The 25,470-nt window shown below is 38.3% G+C and overlaps 1 protein-coding gene across 4 annotated transcripts; it reads right to left on the reverse strand.

Moving 5' to 3' along the window:
• Window positions 1–135: 135 nt before the first annotated feature.
• On the reverse strand, window positions 136–20,510 carry gal3st4 (galactose-3-O-sulfotransferase 4). 4 transcript variants are annotated; one of them, XM_028474496.1, is made up of 4 exons: window positions 20,211–20,510; window positions 12,268–12,384; window positions 3,439–3,736; window positions 136–2,495 (listed from the first exon to the last, which is right to left on the reverse strand). In XM_028474496.1, exons 1-4 carry the CDS (start codon window positions 20,231–20,233, stop codon window positions 1,407–1,409), a joined length of 1,527 nt encoding a protein of 508 aa, XP_028330297.1. In that variant the 5' UTR covers window positions 20,234–20,510; the 3' UTR covers window positions 136–1,406. The 4 variants fall into 4 exon arrangements, with proteins under 4 accessions (XP_028330297.1, XP_028330296.1, XP_028330299.1 ...); XM_028474495.1 differs by having other exon boundaries at window positions 3,439–3,739; XM_028474498.1 differs by lacking the exon at window positions 12,268–12,384.
• Window positions 20,511–25,470: the final 4,960 nt, after the last annotated feature.

Consider the following 25,470-nt stretch of genomic DNA (forward strand, 5'->3'; position numbering starts at 1 on the left):
TCAAAGCAAAAATGGCAATTTTCATTTGAAAAACATTTTAAGAAAAAAAAAAATCTAAAGTACATTGTTGGTACTGAATATTACCAAAGAGATGAAACATTTCAAACCATTTTTTTTTAAAGTCAAGAAACAGGGTAAGTTCAAAGCTTTTTTATTATGCAATTGACAGACAACGTTTTCACAACGCTTAAGTAAAAGTCTTTGAGGTCACTGGAGGTATTGTTCTTATTGTTGCCAAAAATGCAAAATTTGATAAGTGATCTAGTAGAAACATGAATGATGAAACTCACACAGTTCTACATGTACATACACTAGATGACTGATGACAGTGGGACTTGTTCTGGCATTTTCAATCCTCCTGTAGGGAATGATTCTTCTCATTAGCAGATCTAAATGTAGAGTGCTGGTCAAGGCTAATCAGAAGGCCTGGGTTTTTTTTTTTTTTTTTTTTGACTGCACATAGACTAAATGTTGTGCACATCAATGTTTACCAACCTTTTGTGAGCCATGAGGCATCTTATGCTTTGAGTCAAGCAACGAATTCCACCACCTAGCCTTTAAAGTGTAACATCGCAGCAGTTGCTGACAAGGCAAATATTTTGAATTACTCTGCCTATGTATGAAGAAGGCAATGAAGTTTAAGGAGTTTGCAGCCAATGCAGTGACATGTTAGCAGAGGACCAAATGCCTTTAGGAAGACAGAAAACAGACTCGTTTCTTAGTCTTTAAGGGATTCCTGGAGTGAGTTTCAATTGCAAGCTCTATTGAAAGATCATTACATGTGCAGGTTTAGTTGGATTATTTTCTTTTAAAGTCTTTGTCGAGGAGTGAGGAGGACAAAAAAAACCAACTCATTTGTGAGACACTGTCACTATCATTCATGGTCGTCATAGACAGGTATTGTGACAAAATCTGTGACTTGACAAAAGCTTGCAAATAAAATTCACTACAGGTTCCCTTCAAGTGAGACCACTGTAATCTAGTTTGTCCTCCCCTGGTACATTGAAATTAATGTCATGACTACATCAGCTTGTTTGCAGGAAACAGGTTTCATCAACCCCTGGCCAGAAGACAATCCATTACAGCCTAATAAAAACTGGTAGATAAAAGTTTCCCAAGTAATTAGAAAAACAAGCAAAAGGTGGAAGTAGAAAGGCAGAGCAGTTTGTTCTCTCTGGCTTAGGTTTCACTTTCATAAGTCCATCACTTAAAACTCTCAATATCTGAATCTGGGTCAGTCTTTAGTACACTGGGGAGCAATGCAGCCTCTAAGTGCAGAGGTCATGGGTTCAAGTCCCGTTGGTCACATCCAAACTTGGCTGTATATTGCGTCGTTTCCAGGAGGGTTTAAGCAGGCTTATGCCCTGTGTCTGCAGGAATAGAAAAAGCAGGTATTGATGATGAGACTATCTCAACCTTTTCCCTCGTCCTCGTATTAAAGTCTGGTTGTTTCGCATCAAGCGACCTCTGTCCCAGTCCCTCTCCTCGGCTGACCACCCTCCAGCCTCTCGCCCCACACCTCTGTCCCCTGTCTTGGAAGAATCCTGTTTCAAATAATTGCCACCAGCGGCTACCATCAACCCTTGTACATGTTGTCCTGGCTGGGCTGGAATGCCATGGGCTTGTGGAAACTGTTTAACATCTAAAAAGTCTTTGTACTGAATCTCAGGTCGGATCATCCTCAGACAGGCTATTCTGGTGGCATTGTCCAGTCCTGGTTGGAGCTCATAGCCTAGAATCTTTACTAATCCACTCTGAAAGGGCCTAATAGTTTTGTCTCGGATACGATGTGCCTCTACTGGTTTCCCACCATCCCTGAGACAGACCTGGGCCAAATCTTCCCGCCGTGTCCTCAGTAGAGAAACTTCTTGCTTCATCCGGTGACGACCAAACTTGTCTATTTCCTCCCAGAAGGTTTGGTTGAAGGCTTTGTATAAGAACCAATCTAAGGAATTCCACTGCCGCAGCTTCTCTCGCTGATCTTCTGTGAGTGAGAGGTTGGGCGGAGTCTTGACTAGGGAATTAGAAGTCCGAACACCAGCCACTGCTGCTGCTTTACCCATCCAGCTCCCAGTCATTCCACCAAGACTGCTGGACTTCTGCTGCCGAGCGTTGAGACTGAATGAGACAACAGCATCCAGGGGCCAACACAGGGCATGTCTCAGCAGAATCATGGACTCGTCAAAGTACTCAGACACAAGGATCAGCTTAAAGGTTTGCCGTATCATGGCCTCGCCTCGATGAGCCCACACCAAGGAAAAATTGGCATTGTGATCCATGCCAAAGTCAAACCACAGAAGGTTGCGGGCATAGTGGTTATTACGAAGCCGTGGGTCATAGTATTTGTTAGGATCCTCAGCAAAGTCGCCAAGGCTTAATGCCTTCCGAAAAGCAGGTGCCACCTCTTTGTAATACGCAAAGGAAGACTCAGCCATGCTGACTGGGTCTCTGATGATGGAGAAATAGAAAGTGTCTGCAGGCATCACCTTTTCCACCTACAGGAGAAAAAAATGGCAATTTGGTAAAAATTATAATCTTAAATAAATATATATCAATTCACTTTAACGTCTCTTGCACAAACAAATATGCAACAGTAGCAAGATTTTTTTACATGATGCATGACAAGCACATATCATACATACTTTTATTTAATTGTAGACAAGAATATTCTGGCATAGAATAAAGTAAATAATAAAAAACAAAATAGAAGACCCTGAAAAAAAACTTCAATAAATCCAATAAAAACAATACATATTGTATCTGAAATTTTAAAAGCAGGGCAATATAATACGATTTTTTTTTTTTTTTTGCTGATATCGAACCAATATTCAATATAAATATCGGATCGAGACACCCTTACGCCTTGTACATGATCAATTCAAATCCAAGGTTTGGCAGAAAAGGCACTTAACAATGCACTGTTTGTTGTCACCTGATCCAATTTGGATCGATACATCGATTGGTTAAGACACGATCCAATCCAATCAATGGAAACTCAAAACCTCTAGCTTAATTGATTTCGTTCAATGGGTAATTAATGTGGTCTTAAATTGATTAAAGGCCCCTGAATTAAATCAAAATTGAATGACGGCAGACCTTGTATTGTAGGTTTGACTATATATCAAAACCCTAACCCTAAACATGGAACATCTCTTCAGTATTGAATTGATTTGACATTATTAAATGGGATTTCAGAGAAAAGTAATTATCAATTATCCTCAGCAGTTTGTTCATCAGCTTCAGAAATAACACAAAACGACGTTAGCTGAAGTCAAGTCCGTTGAACTACGTTAGATTCAGCTATTAGCGTAGTTAGAATTTTCTCTTCTATGTTCAGATTCTGGAAATATTAAAAGCACCACAAATATTTCTTTTCCAGTCAGCAAATGCAATTACCTTGGCATGACAAAGGAGTTTTCCTGTTATTTACCAGCTTACCTCAGGTTTATTAAATCTCATGTGATTGCCGATGATGTGAAACTCAACAGCTCTGGGACCTCGATAGCCTTTGACCCTATGGGCATTGAAGGGCAGCGGGTAGCCCAGCTGGTAACCCACAGGCAGGGCAAAGTGCAGATTGTGCTCCTCTCCAAAGCGGTACAACATGTTGAGCACAGTGCTGCTGGCTGTCTTGTGTGTTTTGAGGAACATAATATGGCTGTGTGGCTGACAGGATCCAAGCAAGGGTCCCTGGGCATCTGGTGACTGGAAGATGGAGCTAGAAGCTTGTTGAACGCTGCTGGTGGCAAGAAGAAACAAAAGAAGAATCTTAATACCAGAACCTCCTTAATTGCTGATTCTTAGAAAGCCTGATTTGATGTTTAGCTGCTTGTAAGTTATTAAATAGGAGTTAGATTTCCACCCTAGAACATCAGGAACAACAAACATGTTTCCATCCATTTTTGGGAGCTCTGTTGACACTTGCATGCTGAAGCTTTGTAAATGCAGTCATCAAATTCTTCACTGTACCATATTACCTGGGAAATTCTTCCAGATTCTCAACAAGCTTTCTGAACTGCCACTCCCTGGAAGTACCAGCTTCAACTTGCTGAGAACACTGCTGTAAGCATGGGCTGGGTGTGCAAACAATCTTAAACTATGAGACTATAACAAATCAAGCCTCTACAATGCCTTTAGATCTGTTTATTATTTACCCCCACACAGTGGGTTCAGGTCCACAGCTTTTATGTCCGGCTTTATAAGATGTCCATATTAAATATTCTGTGCTGTGTGGCATTTAATGTGATGTTACTGTACCTAAGCAGGAGGTGCCAGTGACAATGCAAGCCACTCCTCCTTTCTCCAGCTTGACATGTCTCTAAGTTTATCAGTTAAAGACATATTGTAGGCTTAATAAAACAATACATGTAATATTATTTACTTGAAAAAAGATATAAACGGTTGAAATTGCCACTCAAACGTTTGTTTTGATCTCAACTGTAAACACTCCCTTTATGACATTTTTGGAAACGTTTCAGTCATTACATTGTGGGATGTGGAGTCCCAGAGACGAATGCATTGGGGTGTTTTACTTTGGAGAGTAAGTAAGAACATTTTACACTCCAATATGTCCACCCCTGTTTATCTTCTGAATGTGTTATCTGTTAGTAATAAACCTGTTATTATCAAAACATGGCTATCACTAGAAGATTAGATTCCTCTTTTACACGCTCCTCCCTTAAACAAAGCATATCTACAGATGCCTAGAGTTTGATTGTGTTAGAAGTGATGGTTTATCTCAAGCCATAAGTTTCATTCTTTTGAACTTAACTAGCTTAATATTATTATCGGTATTTCTCCGTTAATCTGAATTTTAATTTACAGGTCACCCATATTGTGTGGTTTTATCTCTGAGTTTCCAAGCTTTTATCCAGGGTATTATCTTGTTATGACAGAGTTCTTATTCTCAGGCACTGTTACTCCCAGTCTCTTTTATCTCAGTTATGACTCTTTTACACTTACATAACACATTAGTCACTTACATTGCCACACATGGTCTTACTTAATGACTTCGACTTGTTTGAAACTATTGTCTTTAAGCCATCAGCTTCAAACCCCCAGTTCTCAATGCTTTACTCATGGCAGATTTTTAAAGCTTCTACACCCACTGCTTTCACAGACATACAAAATCCCCAATCATTATATTGCGTCTCATTTTAATATAAATATACTTTAGGCACTTAAACTGGAGATGAACACTTCAAGCAGAATGCCTATCTGCAACTCGTGCTAAGATTCAAAGCATGGAATGTCAGAAAATATTTCTTTCATTGCTTTGGCTGTGATGAGGAAATACTCTCACAGTAACGTCCACCAAAAAAGGCTGTGGTTCAGAAATCTCGCTTAATTTCAATCATTTCTCATGGTTTGTTAACTAGTGGATTACAAAAGTATGACAAAAACATTTTACTGTCTGAATATTTTTTTGAATTGCCTTTTTAAAAAGTATAATTACACGCCATTAGCATTTTCAGAATCAGAAAGGATTTTATTCACTTTTATGCACTTCTTGTAGTGTTGACCTTTGACAGCATGTGCAGACAAAGTTATAAAAAAATGTTAAAAAAAAGAAAGGATTTTATTCACCAGGTACAGTTTAGAACAGTACAAGGAATTTTATTTGGTCGTTGCAGTGGAAAAAACACACATCAACACACCGCGGCTGCCATTTTCAGCGCCATCATGTTTAGAGGAGAAGTGAGATAAGAACAATGGGTAAGAAGAAGAGGTAAAAAAACAAAAACCAAACTAGGCCCTTGTAGGGAGGGGCAGAGTTTGGGATCATGAAAAAACTCTTCAGCAGCATTGCGATAGAAACCAACAGACACAACATTCACAGTCACAAAACCATATCACGTAGGCAGATGGGGGTGGGTGGTGGGTCTGGGAAAGGGATGTAGGGGGTGGTAGCAGGGTGAAGTGGGGGAGGATTTCCAGCCATTTGAGGGCGCGGGATGCAGCCACTGGCGCTTCTCGACACCTCCCAGCAGCACGGAGGGGAGGGGGGTGGATGGAGGGCCGGTAAAAGCGAAGACAAAAAAATAACCCTTGCTTCCCTCTGATCCAGTCAGATGACATTATGACATTAAAGATAACTGGATTTGACACAAAATCTTTGCAAAATCCTTGTTTCGCTAAAGTCCCTAATCAGTCCCCTGTACCCTCTTCTCTGATGGAGATATCTTACTTTCCAATCAGGATTAACACACCCAATTTCTATTTTGGTCACATCTGTAACAGTGATGCATGATATTATCGACTCGTTATCAGTATCGGCCAATGTCAGCTCTAAAATTAAGTGTCGATATCGGATATTCCATATATCAACTTCCTTCCTTGATCAACCCATAGACATCATATACGTAGATGTCTCATCGGCGTGACTAAGCGCCGCCATCTTGTGTTGGGACCAGACTGCAGGAGTGCTTGTAAATCAATGGAGGTGCGAGCCAGTCAACAATCTCAAAGTACAATTATTCACTGAATTTACAGCTTTTCAAAGAGTTTGACTTTTCCCTAATATTTAGCTTCTCAAAATGCTGTTTTTACTACTCAAACACAAAATGTAAGTAGGTGGCAACTGCTTTAAGTAGCATAGGCTGCAAGTATCTTACTTGTTTGGTTTAAAAACAATTGTCATCAATAAATATGAAATTAAATTGAAGTATATTTAATATAAAGAAGTAATGTGATGTAAATAGTGATGTTAGATCATTTTCAGCTTTGTCTTATATCTGCATTTTTCAGCGAGCCAATATGATAAAGAGTTGACAAAAATATTTTGTTATGTTAATTCAACCACAGAATTCTACAGGATCTCTGCAATTACGTGTGAGTGGAAAAAAATGTCGCTATCAACATTGGTCATCGACCAAATGAGCTGTAAAATATCGGCATATCAGATATCGACCAGAAATCCAATATCGTGCGTCACTAATCTGGCAACACATGGATCACTGGGTTTCCAATCAAAGTACTGGAGGGCTTCGTCAGGGCAGAAACAATATTAGAATTGAGCAGTAATTACATCATGTACATTACCTTTCATAGACACCTTAACAACAACTATTTCTCCTTCACTGACACATCTCATCCATCAACTGAAAAACATCCTTCACATTATGCTCACAAGCATGATGACCTCTGCTCCCTGTCCTGACCTAAAGTCCACATCTGGATTCTGGATGAATTTTCAAATATTTCAAAGTTCACACTCCTAAGCCTTTCCAGAAGGGCTGAAACGTTCACAGATTAAGAACAGGAAGTCAATAAAGTTCACGTGAAAAATTAAAGATGTTCAGCCCCTCCCCTCAACACGTTTTTAACAAAATGAGTAAAAAAAGGAAAGAATTGTAAGAATTGTGATTGTTCCATGTTCAATCACTTGTTTTCAACCAGCAATTAGGAAGTTCTTTGAGTGCAAGAAGACATTTTTCTATTTTTCATGTTCAATGTTCAGTAAGGCTGTTCTGAAGCCCGACTGTCATGACGTCATGCCCCCTCGCTTGGGAACCATCAACCCTAACCCAAACCATAACTCAAACTCTGAATGAAGTGCTGTAATAAGATGCAATAGCACAAAATGACCTCCAATCGAAACACATTGAGTTTGAGTTTTCAGCCTGCGACCCCCAAAATAAAGGTTCCAGAGACCAGGAACCCTCACTGTAAATGAAGATGGTTGAACACAGACATGAACATTGAAGAACAGTCATGTGGATACAGGGTCATGTATAAAGGGGAATACAGTGGAGAGCTTTTTGGGGCCCATCCATAAAGTCAGCAAAATGATGGTCCACTGTTCTATGAATCTGTGATAACCACATTTATTCATTAACTTGAATAATATCCACTGTTATCCAGGAAGTTTATTATTATTTGCTCCATACTATAAAGTCATCTTAAAGATGTAAACCCCCGTTAATTTCCCCGTTAGATCATGTTAACACTTTGGACAATAAAGAGCATTTCTGAGGACATCCAAATGCTGATTCTGACAAATATCTTTCAAAGCTTAGTCGTTGGTTTTCTTTCTGCAATAAGATTTTAGACCTCTACTGACTGCAGGACCATTTCTGTAGTCTGTGTATTACAGTGGGTTAAAAATGCTCTGTTTCCTCCCTCCCTTGATATTCCACATTTTGCCATAAGTCAGCACCAAAGTTGGATTTTCCGCCAAAATTATGTCATAAGGTGGAAATTCCTCCTCCTGACAATCCTGGCTCCTCCTACCCAATAAGAATGTGAGCTCCTCTCTCTCAGGTAAAACAAACACTGTGGTTTAATACAGAGTATATATTATACTTTACTGTCATAAATGTATGGCTAAATACACAAAATGTGTTCTCTGCGTTTAATCCCTCCCTGAGGAGCAGTGGGCAGCCACGGTGTAGCACCCAGGGAGCAGTTATGGGTAATATAAGGCAGTGTTTTTCAACCACTGTGCCGCGGCACACTAGTGTGCCGCGAGAGATCGTCAGGTGTGCCGTGGGAAATTATCCAATTTCACCTAATTGGTCTAAAAAAAAATTTTGAAAACATATTAATTATTATCTGCAAATAATATACCATTGTCGAGTGTCCGTGCTGCAGTAGTGACTAAAGGTGCGTGCACACCGAGCGACGGAAGCGATGCCGTTGCCTTAAATCGTCCCTGATCGGTAGTTTGCACATAGTGGTGCTTTTTTGTCAGTCCATCATTTCATCGCTCCAGCGACGCGATCACTAGGGAGCTGTGTGTGTGTGTGTGTGTGTGTGTGTGTGTGTGTGTGTGTGTGTGTGTGTGTGTGTGTGTGTGTGTGTGTGTGTGTGTGTGTGTGTGTGTGTGTGTGTGTGTGTGTGTGTGCGTGCGTGCGTGCGTGCGTGTGTGTGTGTGTGTGTGTGGCCCCGGTAACAGGGTAGAGACAGAGAGAGAGAGTGTTGATGACGTCTTTTTTTTTCCTTCTTGCTCCGCTTCTACGGTTAAATGATCAACTTAACGGAGATATTAAAGGATGACTTCACTCAGAATGTGTTTGATCAGTAGTTACTGTGGTTTTAAAGAAATTTACCGCTTTAATTTTGAACCTGATACTTTGAGGAAGTAGAACAGCCTCCGCTGCAGCCGTCAGCACTGAAGCGGGAGCGGGAGGGAGGGGCTGCTGCCTCCGCTCTACAGACAGTGGAGGACGGGAGATATCGCTTCACGTCGCTTAAAAAGTTAAAATTTTTCAACTTTGATCATGCAAGTCGCGTCGCTGAGGGGGGGATAAATTGACGTTGCGTCATTTACATTGATTTTTAATGTAATCGCATCGCTTCAGTCACTTCAGTCGCGTTCGGTGTGAACCCACCTTGAGAGCGTAATCATGTAAAACTCTTCCATAACACTAGATGGCAGCAGGTAGCGAATTGCATTGTCCGTTGAGACAAGAGAATTAGTGAGGCATGAAAGTGACAGCTGGCGGTAAAAGCATTGTGGGTAAGCGAAACTATGGTGACAGTGATGGAGAAGTTTTTGAAGAGGAAAAATACCAATTCCGAACTGGGCCCTGGACAAAATTCGGACCCAGAAGAAGGCCCTAGTATGAGTGGAGGAAAGAAAGCAAAGACGGTGAGCTCGAGGCAATACAGCGAGAGTTATGTTTCATTTGGATTCTCAGTGTAGAACAGTGAAATCTTTCCCAAATATTATTGCTTCTGTCATAATAAACACGATATTTCTGTATTCCTGGTAATTAATAATTTTGGACAGAATTAGAGTTTGCAAAACACTTTGACGTTTTCTACTACCTTTAAGACCACATTGTTGTTTCATTTGTTATGTTCAAGCTGTATTTTTGAAGTGGACATGTTAAGTGCACTTTTTATTTGAAAGAAGAAATACAAATGATGATAAAGTCCTTTATTCTTTGTGTTTATTTGATTCCTATTCAAGACACTTTGATGAGAATGGCTATATTGTTAATATAGGCTACAGAGTATCATTTTTTAACATGTTTGGCTGGTGGTGTGCCTCGTGATTTTTTCAATGAAAAAAATGTGCCTTGGCTCAAAAAAGGTTGAAAAACACTGATATAAGGGAATGATCAACATCCCACAGTGATGGACCAGGGAGATTAGAACCAGTGAGCCTACGATTACAAGCAGGCTCTACACTAACTTTTCCAGTAGTGGCACTGGTGCGACTAACTTTCTCAGTTAGTCGCACCAGCACAGAATTTGGTCGCACCCTTTTTCTTTTTCAAGCCATGCATGCTGATAAATAGTTGACTTAAGTGGCGTACTGTAGTTGATGTAAAGATTGACAAAGACTCGGGATATGATTATTGCAAAATGTTTTAATGTTTTAGTGTCAGTATTAAGTTTTCAAGCAGTGGCTGAAATAACAGGTCATTTCTTTTATATAATGTTAAAAGTCGTAACAAAAAGGTTTTAAATAACAACAAAGCATAACAACAGGTTACACGTATTCTGTTTTTATTTTTATTTTGTAGAAATGCTGTACTTGAACTTAGCATCTGCATTGCTTCACCCCATGGAATTCAATTCAGAGGGTCCAGCTCTTATAGTGGGGTCTCTATGAAGGTAAATATATGTTGCAAAATGTGAGAGCCTGTAAAATGTGATGTGAGCTTGTGTATAAAAAATCCACACACGTGAAATAAATTTAATGTCACAAATTATGGAAACAAATTTAGAGACTGACATTTACACATAAAGTTACAGCTGCAAACAAGTTTTTTAATTACTTGCATAAATGATCGTTTACAACCACAACTCTCCGGTTACAACTTCTCAAATCTGCCGCAACAGATGCACAAACTACTTTCCTCGTGTGAATCTGCGCTGCTTGAGTTTTGCAACACATTTTGCGAGACGTCTGTAGCAAAACTGATTCACGCTCGTAGAAATGGCCCCTCCCCTCCCCGCTCCCCCGTGTGTGGGATTGACCAATCAGAAGCGAGGATTTGGAGACAGAGGGCTGTGTCTTTTTAGCGCAGCAGCAGGTGATATGACCGAAACAGTCATTTTTCTTCACTGTAAAGGCAGGATGCTGAAATTTGCCTCCACAGATTGTTAGAAAAAAGTTCTTAGAGTCATTTATGAACAAAAATAGTCATGGAGAGTGATTCTCCTTGTTTACATTTAGGTTAACGTTATGTGGAGATGAGGATCGAGAGCTGACAGCTGATGCAGTGGCCAAGCGTTCAACGTATTTTGTCATGTGGTCGTATGTCATGTGGTCAACACATGCTAATTGCTAATTTATTGCCACACGTAAAGAATGCATATTTAACCGGCACATTGGTGGTTAAATGAATCTGTTCCCACACAATTCAAATCTCTATTTTCTTCCAGAATAGTGTTGGTTTAATTATCTTACCAGGGATTTAAAACTTAAGGTTAGCCACAGGAAAGTTGATGTTCTGTAGATGTTGCAGGAGGTGAAGTAGGAAGGTGCTGAGTCATTGCACAACATGATTTACTTTTAGGTTAACAAATTGTAATATCTTGATTTTATTTGTCATTAATCATTAATTGCGTTTGTAAAAAAAAAATAACTATTCATTTCAATAGTTATTATTTAAAGCTATAGGGAGCCATTGCATAAGAGTCAAAGGGCTGCATTAGGCCCCAGAGCCGCAGGTTGCAGACCCCTGCCCTGGGAAAACCACAGCTGAACATCTGGCCTGGCATCATAGTCCATCAGTTCTGGACCCTCCATGCTGATTCTGATGAGGTCCTCCTCTTTGGTGTGGAATCGTGTACGCTCTCCGATCGGCGCCCCACATGCACTCCGTCACTACGCCCGGTGAGCTCAGACCACTAGTCCCTTTATCCATAGATAATATATTTATGTTCAGTAAATAGATAATCCAGTTTATAAATAATCCGAAGCAAAGCGTGATCGCTCACAATCAGTTCCATTTTTAGTAGCCGTTATACTGCCTCGTAAACACACACTGTTGTCGGACTCACAATCACAATAGCCTCTTAAATAGCCCTGTGTTTTACTGTAATGTGCAATTTAGCAAAAGAATCTTGCTATGGGGCTCAGTTGTGTGTCGAGTCAGTGTCTACAGACACGCCTATGCATATGCATGAAGGCCCCAAAACAGCCTGTTTTTAAAAGCATCGTGACAGTGACTTTTCAGAGGGCTAAAACTCCGCAAAACAGGTGAAGTTGGGAAAATAAACCTCAAATACTAAGTTGTTGGGGTTCTTAGAACAAATGGAGATGAGTGAAAAATAGCATAATACTGGACCTTTAAAAAAGTAACACACCTCTTATTGAAGATGATGCCCAGCAGTTGACCAGCAAAAGCAATGGCCACAAAGAGCAGCAGTGCCTTCCACATCCAAACAGGGCCCAAGCGACCACACACCAGCCATCGCAACATCCTGCAAACAGGGATGAAGAAGCTGCAATTAGGCCTGAGGACGGAGCAGAGGACGGGATGGAGACAGAAGCAGGTAAAAGGTCAGTGCAATGAGCAATGTGGGGGGGGGGGGTGATGAAGGATGGTGGAGTAAATGGAGAACATGATGTTAGAGGAGGAGGATGATGATGTCATTCAAGAGCAGAAGAGACAATAACAGTGATGGAGAAAGAGATGGTGGGTGTGTGGGAGGTGGAAGAGGCCAGAAGGGAATGAGAGGGAGTATTCGGAGTGAGTCATACAGCAGACATGTCTACAGTCAGCATTGCAACATGATCATCAAGAATTTAAGAGATCCACCGGTTGGGTCCCTTCACCCCATCTGTCGGAAAACCCCCATCTGCTTTTATTTCATGACTAGTGCAGTGCCGTGGGATATATGTGTTGCTATAGAAAAGTGGGAGGTTATGTAGCTTTTCATGGATGGTTTACATTGGAGCTTTAATTCCTCTTTAATTCAGAATAAGTTAAATCCTCTTTTAACTGACCTTATAACACTATGCAAATTTATTTCTGAATTACACACATGCATTTTATTATTATTATTATTATTCACCTTAGTCACAAATGTTGCTCACTGAGGACACCTGCTGCTGGTCAATATTTACTGGGTGTTTTTTTTAGGATAGTAGACCCACTTAGTCATTTTTAAAAGCCCTTTGTGCAGTCACTCCTGTAGATTCTATGCAGCTTTCCACTTATCCTGAGTTACCATAACTACCTGTCAACATTGAGCTGACTAACTTATCCTGAGTTATCCTGTTCTGCAAAGCTGCATTAAAGACAATTTCATGAAATGATTTATGAATGGCATCATTGTAATCCAAAAAAATATGACATTGCACACCCTTGAACCAAGCAGCAGCCATGTTGAAAGTCTCAGGTCAGTTTGAGCCTGATTCGCTGAGATATTTGAGGAACACACACACTGACAGACAGACAGACTGAGATTAATTGCTTTTGTAGAGAGATGAGCAGTGTCAGCTGGATGAAACGTCTCCATCATGCTTATTATTGATCCAATTTCTCTTAACAAAAAAAAAACAGTTATGGCGTATCGTAACGTGCCCCTCAGTCCTCTTAAAGTGTCCTTAGTAGAGTTTCTGATTTTCCGTGATCGTGGAAAACTGACTCTTTTTTGTGTTTTTTGGAATTCACATTTTGACATTTTTTTCTCTGTTTCTCTAGTACAAAGGCACTGGTAAAAAGACAGGTTTAGCTGATGGTGTATTAGTTCATTTCAATTAGGAAAATATTAAGGGGGCAATTTTGGCCCCGTAGTAAAAAAATAAATAAAAAAATGGGGGCCATGGAATAGATTTTCCAATATTTCAGTTTCAGTTTCTTTGTTTCAGTCTAACAAAAAATATCCAAATCATAATTTGAAAATATATAACAAGACTGAAACAGGCAGAAGCAAAAATGCTTATATGCCCAACATAAATAACGTTTAAGTTACCTTTTCCAATAATACACACAAAAGAAATGCAAGCATTCAACAAGTAAATTTGAGCTGTCTTTTTTCAAATAATGCAAAAATACTAATATATACACATGCACTTTCTTTTATATAAAACATTTAACAAAAAACACATATTTCTACTGCTTCACATAACTCTAAAATATATTGTGACATGTTCTTTTTGAAATTAAATAGCGTGTCGGTCATTTTTATTTCTTTATCAACACTATTCCATAAATTAACCCCTAGAACAGACAGACATCTTTGTTTAACTTCTAATCTTACTTTTGGTAAAATAAACATAAATTGATCTCTTAGGTTGTATTTGCTGGGCTGTAGTGAGAAGTATTTTTGAACGTCTTCTGGAAGAGCATTTATTTTTGCTTTGAACATTGTGTTATTTTATAATAAACAATATCTATAAATTTCATTGAGTTTTGATTTAACAAATAATGGATGTGTGTGGTCATAATATCCTGCTTTGTTTATCAATTTTATGGCCTTTTATTGCAATAAAATAATATAATTTATTATGGTTTTAAAAGTGGAGTTCTACACAGTACATCATATATGGCAGTATCAAAGTACAATGAATTGTAAACAAGGAATTGTAAATATTTATAATTTATATGTTGCCTCCAAGATAATTCATAGTCAATTATGACTCCCAAGAACTTCGTATCAAATACACACTCAATATCATCTCATTTATTTCAAGTTTTGTTTCTTCAAATACATCAATTTTGGTTCCAAAAATCATACGTTTCGTTCTTGCAATGTTAACTGATAATTTGTTCATATCAAACCAGCTTTTAAGCACTCTAATTTATTTTTCTATTTTTACCAAAAGTTCACAAAACAATTTTCCAGAACAAATTATGGTTGTATTATCTGCAAACATACAAACTTTGAAGAGGTTTGATACATCACAAAGATCATTAATAAAAATTGTAAATAATTTAGGACCAATCACAGAACCCTGTGGTACTCCACAAACTATATTTTTAAGTCCAGATATTGTATTTTCTAATTGAATACGTATACGTGAACTTACTTTGTAGTGATGAATGTTAGAAAAGGCTTGATCATGTCACTCAAACAGAGAACAATAGTCAGCAACAGTAGGTATGAGAAAACTGACCCATTTATCATTAACCAATTGGTTACATACATTTTAACCTTAAACATAATATCTACAGTATTGTACAATTGAATGAATTAAATAAAAAATAGATTATTCGTTTTCAGGCTGATATCGGACCAATATCCGATATCGATATCAGATCGGGACACCCCTACTTTAAATATTGCCCAAAATAAAACCTAAAAACAGAAATGGAAAAAAGTTTAATAGACCTAAATTTCTCAAGAAATTAAAATGAGATATATAGAAAAAAAAGTAAAAGTTAAAGTGTAAACAGGTTCTTTACAAACATTAATAAAATTGAATACATCAACACTAGAATCTGCTTCAGTAATAACATTTACACATTAAAACCGGCTACAATAGCTGTAGACTTACTTACTTACTATGGAACATATTTGTGCATGTGGGTCACTCTACTAGTGTTATTGTATGCAATTCATTTATTTCCTATCATTTATAATCAAATAATAAAAAAAAACTACAATAGTGTTTTTACTCTTCAACTGCTGCTGAATCTTGTTTATTTCATTTCTGATAATGAGTTGCATAAAGTTATGATTGATAAATATTGCTTTGATTTCCTATAATTGAACCAGATCAGGCTTGATGATTTAATCATTAATTACTGAGAGCGGTGCTAACAGGATATTTAGGTGTAATAATCACAATAGTTACATTACTGTCTAATGGGACCAGCTTTCTCCGTGAAGACGTGAAATAGAATTAAAAAATATTGCGTTTCACAAGTCGGGATGGATAAAAACAGTAACGTTTGTTTAATGTTAACATTTATTTCAACGTGATGACACGTTAGCTTTTATCCTTCCATACAAGTGTTAAATCTGACCATAAGCAAATCATGGTCCTTCGTGGTTAAATAAGCTGTGTACTTTTTACTTGGTCTCTTCCTTTTATGAAATCATTAGCGTTGGCTCTTCCTGGTGAAGCGTCTCCAATCACACGGCTGTGCAGCATTAGTGAGGGTGATTTATCGGCTAGTGGTAATTCAAGGTTTCCCAAATAATGTTTAGGGACCAGATCACGCGCAGTATTTTTCCTGTTTAACGGGTGGCAGAGGGACTACCTAGCAGTGTGGCTAATGTCGTGACGTAATCTTGTGTGATTCCAGATATTGGTAATCATTTGAAGCATATCAAATGTAAAATTAAACCTATTTAGCATGTTTGGTACAATCTGTGGAAGTTTAACAGCCACTAAAGTCATCTAAATGGAAAATCGGAGGCCCTACCATTGTTTTCAGCTCTTAATACAACTCTTAATAACTGTTAATAGCAGGCCATTTTTATACATTTACATGACAATTTCACCTTTCGTACTATTATTGATTAAAAAAAAAATGTCCCTGAAGCTCATCCCATGTGATTTGCATCTAGTTGATCACACTCTTGCGCTTTTAATGTTGAAAATAAATTTCTTTTCAATAATCATTAATACTGTTGCGTTCTCTCTTGCGCTTTTAATGTTGAAAATAAATTTCTTTTCAATAATCATTAATACTGTTGCGTTCTCTGGTGGAGCCAATGGAGACCTGTAGGGTAAAAAAAGTGGATGTATACGATCAGAAAAGTGGGCGCGCACTGTAGCTGTTCCCACTCAACGTTCTTGAAGCCAAAATACGGCGCTTAGGGGTGCTGCCATCTTGTAAATTTGACGTCATTTGGAGCCTGTGCAGTAGTGTCCGGCGGGAAGGGCCCTGGTAACATGCCCCGCCCATTTAGCGCACTGCCCTGATGACTTACGCACAGCCCAGCTACGCCGAGAACATAAGTATCTTTCCCACTGGAAATTCTACAAACGGCTTGTTCAGATCATAAAGGTTAGTACAAAACCACCATATATTAAAACTTAAAAATCTGGTTAAATGGCGTCTCGGCTTTCCTTCACGATGTAGCTGCTATTCACAAAGCTATTCGTAGCGAGATCCGCAGCTGTCAATCATCGTCATATATGACGTAAAATCCCGTTTTTCAGCCTCAAATAACTTATTTAAAACAAACTTCACAGAAAAATGAACACTTGAACACAATCAGGGTTCTCACCAGGAATGTTTCACAGCATAGGGGGATCGGGTGGAGCGGACAATTTTAAAATGTATAACTCTCTGAGGGCCAAATTTAGTGAAGTAAAGCAAAAGTCCGGTTTGGTTTTGTTTTGATGATGATGAATGTAGTTTGAGAGTTACTCATGCTTGGTATATATATATATATACAGTATATATTCATATAGGTCCTCCACTCATAAATACTCACACACCCTATAGAGACAAGAAATTATATTTTGTTATTGTCCGACCAGAATGAAGACAAACACGTTTCAATCAAACGGTATTCACTTCTGTGCGCGTGTTTGTAGAATTATCAGCTGTGAGTTAGAAACATGACGAGCAGCTTCATGTGCTCTACAAACTACTCCTGGTTGAAGCTACACTGTTTATAGTGGACGTTAATTACGTTTACCAAGCGAAGCAAGTACACAGGCAGCATCAGGGGCAGCTAAGTGGCAGCAGGGGTCCTCTGGGTCCTCAGGCAAAGACGGGCATCCGAGCAAATCGCCTGCATTAAATTGACGGTGCGGCTGATTTATTGTTTCTCAGTTATGCAGATTAAAAAGAGAGTTTAAACAACCCATGCACGTCTGGAAGTCCCTTTTGTGTCAAAGTGTGAAACAATTATTACGACGGTACCGATTAAAAAAGGAAAAAAACAACAGAAAATCCCCCCTTTGTTGCTTGAAAGACAACGTAGGGGGCGCCATCGCTTCGTAGGGGAGCAAAATCTGAACGTAGCGGGCCGTTACGTTCAACAGCGCTTGTCCTGTCAATTCTGTTTTACAGAGTCTATGGATCAGAATCACACTTCACAATATTTCTGTTGGGTAAACCACTAATGCTTTCCTTTTCAGAGGCACTGACTCTAAGGTTTAATGTCAGTCAGCAGTGACCATAAAGCACTAAATCTAACTTGATGCTATGTTGCCAGTATTTACTCTATGTGCTTGGACTGTGGCAGGAAATCAGATAAAGTATAAAGATATATTGATAACTTTTTAATGTCACAATAAGCTGACATTACGGGTTAGGGTTACGTTTAGGGTTCAGGGTTAGGATAACAAACAACACTTAATGACACCTTATTCATGCTTATTACAGGTGTCATGTCATAATAATAACAGCATAATGTCAGCCTTATGTATAAAACTTCAAGTGAAGTGTTACCTAATACATTTTAGCTATCTTAACTTAAAGGGGACATATCATGGTTTTAAATCCTTCCTTTTTACATATAAATCATACAGTTATGGTCTATAAACTATAAATTGCGGAACTGCAATGCTTGGGTCTGAATTCCTCATTATTATAGCTCCACAGGCCCCTTTTCTACCCCTTTTCTGATGTGCTTCTAAGAGCAACTCGTTTTGGTGCGGTCTCTTTAAATGCAAATGAGACACTCCATACCCCGCCCCCTCTTCAGGTGACACTCGGTTCAACTCCACCCGGCTCGGCCATTTTTGTAGTTTGATAGAAGAGATATGTAGCGGCACAGAAAACGTTTATTCACACGTTATTTACACAATGTCAACAACGGAAGACTTGTCCATCCAGCCTTACATGTTTGAGCCAGAGTCTGACTCACAAAAATGACCTTACCACAGATGTGGGTACATGTCCGTGAAAAATAAAACTCAACCAGGCACTTTGAAAAGGTTCTGATGCTGGGAGACGGTGTAATGAAGCGTGTGGGTTACTACATCCAACAACCCAACATCTTGACTTATCCTCTCGTAACTTCGGCATCCTGGAGCTTGGACTACAAAATAAAAGCGAGAAATAAAAATGGCGGATTGCTCGAAGTGTTGGACCTGGAGTTGATATACTAATTTGGCAGTTCCGCTGCAAATACTGTGATGTAATAGTTCAAAAAACGTAATAGAGAATAGAAAAATCTAAACAGATTGAAAAATATGAGCAAAACAGAATATAAATATATCTACGGAGCACCTGAAGAGACTTATTTGATTTTTTCTGTACTTCTAAACACTCTAAATATACAACAAAATGCATTTAAGGGCTAAAAAAGTGGATTTAGCATGATATGTCCCCTTTAACTGTAGACATTGTGTTTGACACGTGAGACTAAGAACAATTTTCTCAAACTAGAATCCATTAATATTTATCCAAATGAAATCTATGACATATTAAGTGAAACATATTAACCTAGTTTGAACAAAGCTCATTTTTAGGTGTGTTTTACTGAATCCAGACTAAAGAAGTAATTTAGTGTGATTTGGGCTAAATAGATGCAAACATTAGAGAACCCTAAACGACTAAATGAGTGGATCAGAACCACATCATGTGTCTGATGTCATTTCCCAGGAAGCTTTATCAGTATCAAAGTCATTTTAGTTCAGGGGCCAAAATACGGACCAGTTCCATCACAAGTGGGCCACGGTTTTTAGGTGGGAAATTGAACAATTTCAACATTAAGTTTTCACTTCCATTTATAAATTAAACAAAGTAAGACATCAACAATATCAAAGCAATAACTGACAGATACGTAAATGTCCTGTGATTTATTTATTTTACCAATTTATATTTATTTTGGGAAGATTTTGTGGAATAATTAGAGGAAAATTGCAGGATTTTGACAAAATGTAGAGTTCTTTCAACAACAATTTACAACTGAATTATTTGGTCATTTACACAATGACTCGTGTTTTTGCTGTAGTTTTCACTTTCTCCTGAGGGGCCGAATCAGATGCTCTGAAGGGCGGGTTATGGCCCCCGGGCCTCGAGTTTGACACGTGTGGTATAGGTGGACCGACCCTGGTCCTGATGAGACCGGGTCTGGGAGCATGATGCTCAGAGCAGCATCTACAGGAGAGCGTGCAGCACGCACACGCGCATACACGCGCACACACACCCACACATCCTTTCCAACACAATGGGCCTCTTATTTAGGTACACGACTCTCTTGTACAGTCGATGGTGCACGCGCACACGCACGTCGTGCTGCAGCCTGATGGGATCTGATCTGAAAGAAAGAAAGGCCTAAGACGGAGGAGGAGGAGCTCCCCTCCTTCCTCCCCTCCATTCCCCCCCCCCTCTCTTTCTCTCACACACACACACATGCACGCGCGCGCCCCGGTACCCGCCCGGTACCTGGCTCTCCGTCTTAGCAGCATGGCTGATTCCTGGTGTCGGTGCCGGCCTCGGAGTGTCTTTGCAGCACCGGGGGGCTCGGAACATCTCGAAGGCTGGATCTGCAGCTGATGGAGATCAGGCTCCGGACCGAAGCGGCCCAGCCCGGCTCAGCCCAGCCCGGCCCGGCTTGGCTCGGCTCGGCTCGGCTTTAAATCGTTTCTATCGCACGGGGACTGCACGGGCTGTGGAAGCTCCGGCCCGGTCCTGCACGCGGACAGAGCCCGTCTCTGTGGTCCCTAGGCACGAAACCAAACCCGGCCTACTTCCGCTTGTTAACAAAATAAAAGCGTGAGGAGGCAGAGCTTTTTTAGTGCTTCTCGTGTTGCATCTTCAACCATTCTTCCACTGTAAACCTCTAAGCATGAAAAATAAATAAATAAAGACGTTTCCAAATAAACGTCTTCAAGGCAACGCGTGATGATGTAGAGTATTATTCATGGTTTATTTTTTAACATACTATTAAAAAAAAAAAAAAGTATTATCTTTATATTCAATAATCCTATTCATAAATATATATTGTTAGCTGCTATTTTCAGCGACAAGTTTCAGAACATCTAATTTCAACTTAATCTAAATTTACCAACAACACAACAATGTTCGTAAGCGAAAAAGACAAATCAGATATAATCACCAAAACAGTTTGAGAGCAAAATGAACCCTAAATGATAAATAATACATCAATAATCTTGTACATGATTTATATTGCTTTAATTAAATCAACAGTAAATGTCATCTTTAACTAACTACAGTAACTGATCGTTTGGTTTCTAAATGAAAAACATCTTCTAATTGAAGATATAAACTTTTGATGATATGCCTTGACCCAAATAATGTCTTACTACATGTATATGTCTTTATCTCTGATGAGTTCTTGTCTTTAACCCTATATTGAACTAACATGTGTCTCATTGTCCACTTCCTTCATAACAATGGCCTACATAACAATCCTCACTGTATCCATCAGCCTGGCTTTCCTCTTCCCTTGCCTGTCAGTTCAATATTTAGCATCCGTTTCCACACATTGTCATTGTTTCTCCATCTGAACGTTTATTCACAAACAAACACACACACACGCACACACACACACACACACACACACAATAATTTAATATCACAGTAAGGAACCCATTCCCGCCAGTTAAAAAATATTAAAAATAAAAAAATAAGAAAACTGTTTGGTTTGTTAGGTTTTTGTTTTTTTTAGGCTAAGCTTTTTATATTTATCTTGTGTTTTCGTGCAATGACTTACTCTAATATTATTAATAATTTGCATTTTTAACCTATTTACTAAGATGTAAAATTTATTTTATTGACATGTTTGTGTATATGTGAAACCCTTTTATCAAAAATAAATAAATAAAAAAAGTCAAGTAATTTTGCTTATGTTTTCTTCTTATGTAAAGTGTCTTTATGGGTATGGTGAATACCACTATGCAATTGTTAGAAATTATTCTGATAATAATAATATTATAACAATAATGTAAATATCATATAAGGGGGCGCCGAAAGAAAATCTCGCCTTGGGCCATTTGTAAAGATTTGTCTCAGCCCCTTCCTACTGTAGCTTTGGTGCATCATATGGAAGACCATTTAGACCTCTTAGATAGTAATTCATACTAATAGTTATAACTTAGTATCTCATAATTATGACTTTGCTTTTTATTTTTTATTTTACCTTTCCTAGTTTTTTTTGTTTTGTTTTGTTTTTTGTGCTGGTGGGAATGGGCTACCATAGAACAGGGACATCCAAAGAAGCTTTAAAACTGCAGTATATAAGGTTTTTTTTGTTTTTTTTGGCGTAATTTGGTCAAAAGTCCATATTCTTTCAGCATAGTGTAATTCAAAGTGTTCTGAAAAGTTAAAATCTGCTCTTTCTCTCGGCCATGTGTTCTAGTTTTAGAAATCAAGGAGTGTAACGCTCTTTTTTTAGCCAATCAGAAATCTTTGTACAAACCAAGTGGGTCATGAGCTGTTTTGGGTGTTAATATTGGCTGCTTGACAAAAGTCGATGCACGTTTACGTCCTATCTGTACTGAAGGTGCAATGGCGGACATTTTGACAGGTAAAGGTAAAGGTATCTTTTAATGACGGTGCAGAACAATAAATGACTGTGTCATCAGCATAAAAATGAAAGTTAGTATTCACAACATTTTGATCAAGGCTATTGATATAGATTGTAAATAACAATGGCCCGAGGACCGGCCCTGTGGAACACCTTTGGACACAGGAAGTAACTTGAAGGTGCTGCTCTCAGCTTTGAGACGGGGGAGGGGCTCAGAAAACTCTCCACTGACCCAAGAAAAAGTTGTGAAATTTGTCGATAGTCGCTTTTGAGAAAAAAAAGTTTGTAAGAGGAGTTGGAAAGTCCTCAGATTTAGCGACAAAGTTGCTGCAAATAGCTCTACAGTCGTGCACGTTCAAGAGGAAGCCGGTGGATTCCAAACAGTCTCACTATTCTATACTACAGCTTCAAGAGCTGATGGGCCCAAATACAAAAAGCAGAGGACAAGAAACATTTTTGATCACAAAACTGTCATTATCCTAACAAAAATAAACAAATAAAGATAGATTTCTAAATACCACAGACTTCAAGCAATTTCTTATTACATTTACTTTAGAAAATGTCTGTTCAATCCCTCTCGATAGCTCTAAATCAGCTGGGCAACTGGCGGGTGACCTGTGGGCCCATAAATTGTGTGCTGTCCCAAGACAAACACGTACAAAATGACAGAATGAGACAAAACAACAGCAACAATATACAAAATAACTCCAAAAACACACAAAAATCACACAACAATAAACATAACAAACCAGAAACAGAAATACGCAATAATCATTAAGAAGCATGCAAAACATTAAAATGCACAAATTATGCAAAAAGTAAATACTAAAAGACAACAAAACACACAAAACGTCTAAAAAATAAATCTGAAAAACTTACAAAACAACAATGAAAATACACAAAATGGTTTAAAAAACATATAAAATTACCAGAAAGAGTATACAAAGGTTTACTGTGGTTGATATAACCGATGTACAATATATACAATATGACTGAAGAAACAAACAGAAATAACAGAACAATCTCAAAATGATAACGGAAATATCCCAAAATTACTTCAAAAACATAAAATGACAACAAAAACAACAAAAAACAGGCAATAAACCATTTTTCTTCCCTGTAATGATGCTCAGATTGGTCATTATTCTAAATGCTGACATGAATGTTAATGCTGTGGCCCTCGGATCAGACAAACACGTTTTGGACTTTTGACAGTGAAAATATGAATAATTATGTAAATTGGCAAATAGTATAGATCTCTGAGTCCCTTTAAATTCACAAATTCAATGAAACTTTGGATTACTTGCAGGGGCTTGCAACTGCAATTTATTCATATTTGTTGAAAGAATGCTCCTTTCTACTAATTTTCTTTTCTAACAAATAACCAGACAAAATTGTCCTAAGTTGAATAACAAAAATGAACACAAAATGATAGAATTATGATTAAAAAAAATTAGCACTGATATCTGTCATTTATTACTAGGATATTGTATGTGCCTTACATACTGTATATATTAGTTATACGTGGAAGTACAAAGTAGTATATGTTGGCCATTTTTGACCTAAAATCTGCAGCTCACTTGGAATTAAACTGCTCCATATTTGGCCCATGGTCAATGAGTTTGATACATGGCCACAATATTAAGAGTTTTGGTTGAGACTATATGGTTTCTTTACAGTGTGAGGAGCAGCTCTCCACGTGAGCCTCACCAGTCATGTGTACTGTATCTGCTTTAGTGGAACACAAAGGGAATGGATTAGTGTAAATCAATATTCTATTACAGGGTTTGTTTAAACCTTGTTTTTTTCACACTGACTTTTTATCTGTTTGCTCAGCAATACTAAAGACCAGATTAAATAAAAATGATGCATTTAGGGTTTACACGAGAAGAATAAAAAAAAAAAAAAAAATGAAACATGAACAGAATTTAGCTAACTTGTGGTGTCACTTAACACACTGTCAAATTCTGCACATTTCCCAAAGAGGTTTTTGTTGAGTCCAGGCAAACCTCTGCTCTTAAATGCTGAAAATAACAATAAATCAATAAGCCAAACACATATTTAATCCACAACTATTTCATGATGAAACAACTATGTCAGAGAGCTAATGAGCACATGGAAATGTTACCTGTAGCTTCACTAATTGACTAAGCCTGCAGTCACTTGTGTAAGACAGCAGCTGTTAGCGTTTAAATTTCAAATGACGTTCAAAAATCCCGTTATTAAGAGAAAAATCTGAAAATAAACAGTACATATTGCATCTACACAGCATGGATGTGTTGGTAATTTGTTTTTAAACAATGATTTATGGGCAAAAACAAGAAAAGGAAGAAGAAGTGGAAGAAGAACTAGTATTTGCACTGGTGACCAGTTTACAAATGAAGGAACAGAAAGAAAAAAAATGTTTTACTCTAATTTTGTGTGTTTTTGTGTGTTATTGGAGTATGTTTGGAGTAATTATGAGTAGTCTTTTTGAGGGGGGGGGGGGGGGGGGGGGGGTTGTCGCTTTGCATGGTTTTTTTCCCCCCTCATTCCATTTACTTTTGTTGCTATTTTGTACGTTATGAATGAATTCGACATTTTCTGTTGTCATTTTGTGTTTCGGAGTCCTTTTTCTTTTTTTTAGTTTATTTTTCTGATATTTTTGTATATATTTTTTCCTAATTTTGTGCCAGCTTCTGTAATTGTGGGTATTTTTCTTGTCCTTTCGTCATCTTTTATGTTCTTTGGGGTCATTTTGTGTATTTGTGTGTTTTTGCAGTGTAGTGAAGTGTTTAACTTTGAGGGCCACACAAAATTAAGTGCCACCATTTACCCCGTGATTGTCTGATCTGAAGGCCACACAATCAACATTCAAGTCAGCATTAGAATAATGACCAACCTGAGCATCAATACAGGAAAAAACCAAAGCGTTATATGTATTTCTGTTGTTGTTTTGTTAATTTTTTACTACAATATCTGTTGTTTTTGAGTAAATTTTGTCTATTTTTCTAACATATCATATGCTTTTGGTGTAATTTTATGTGTGTACTTGGGGGGCAGCACAAAATTAGACCAAGGGCCACATGTGGTTCTAGGGCCACCAGTTACCCATGTCTGCTCTAACTGGTTGCTTAATTTTGAGGCTCAATTATTTTTGCACTGGCCACGGTTACA

Source organism: Gouania willdenowi, chromosome 18, assembly GCF_900634775.1.
Source record: "Gouania willdenowi chromosome 18, fGouWil2.1, whole genome shotgun sequence".
Lineage (NCBI taxonomy): Eukaryota > Metazoa > Chordata > Actinopteri > Blenniiformes > Gobiesocidae > Gouania > Gouania willdenowi.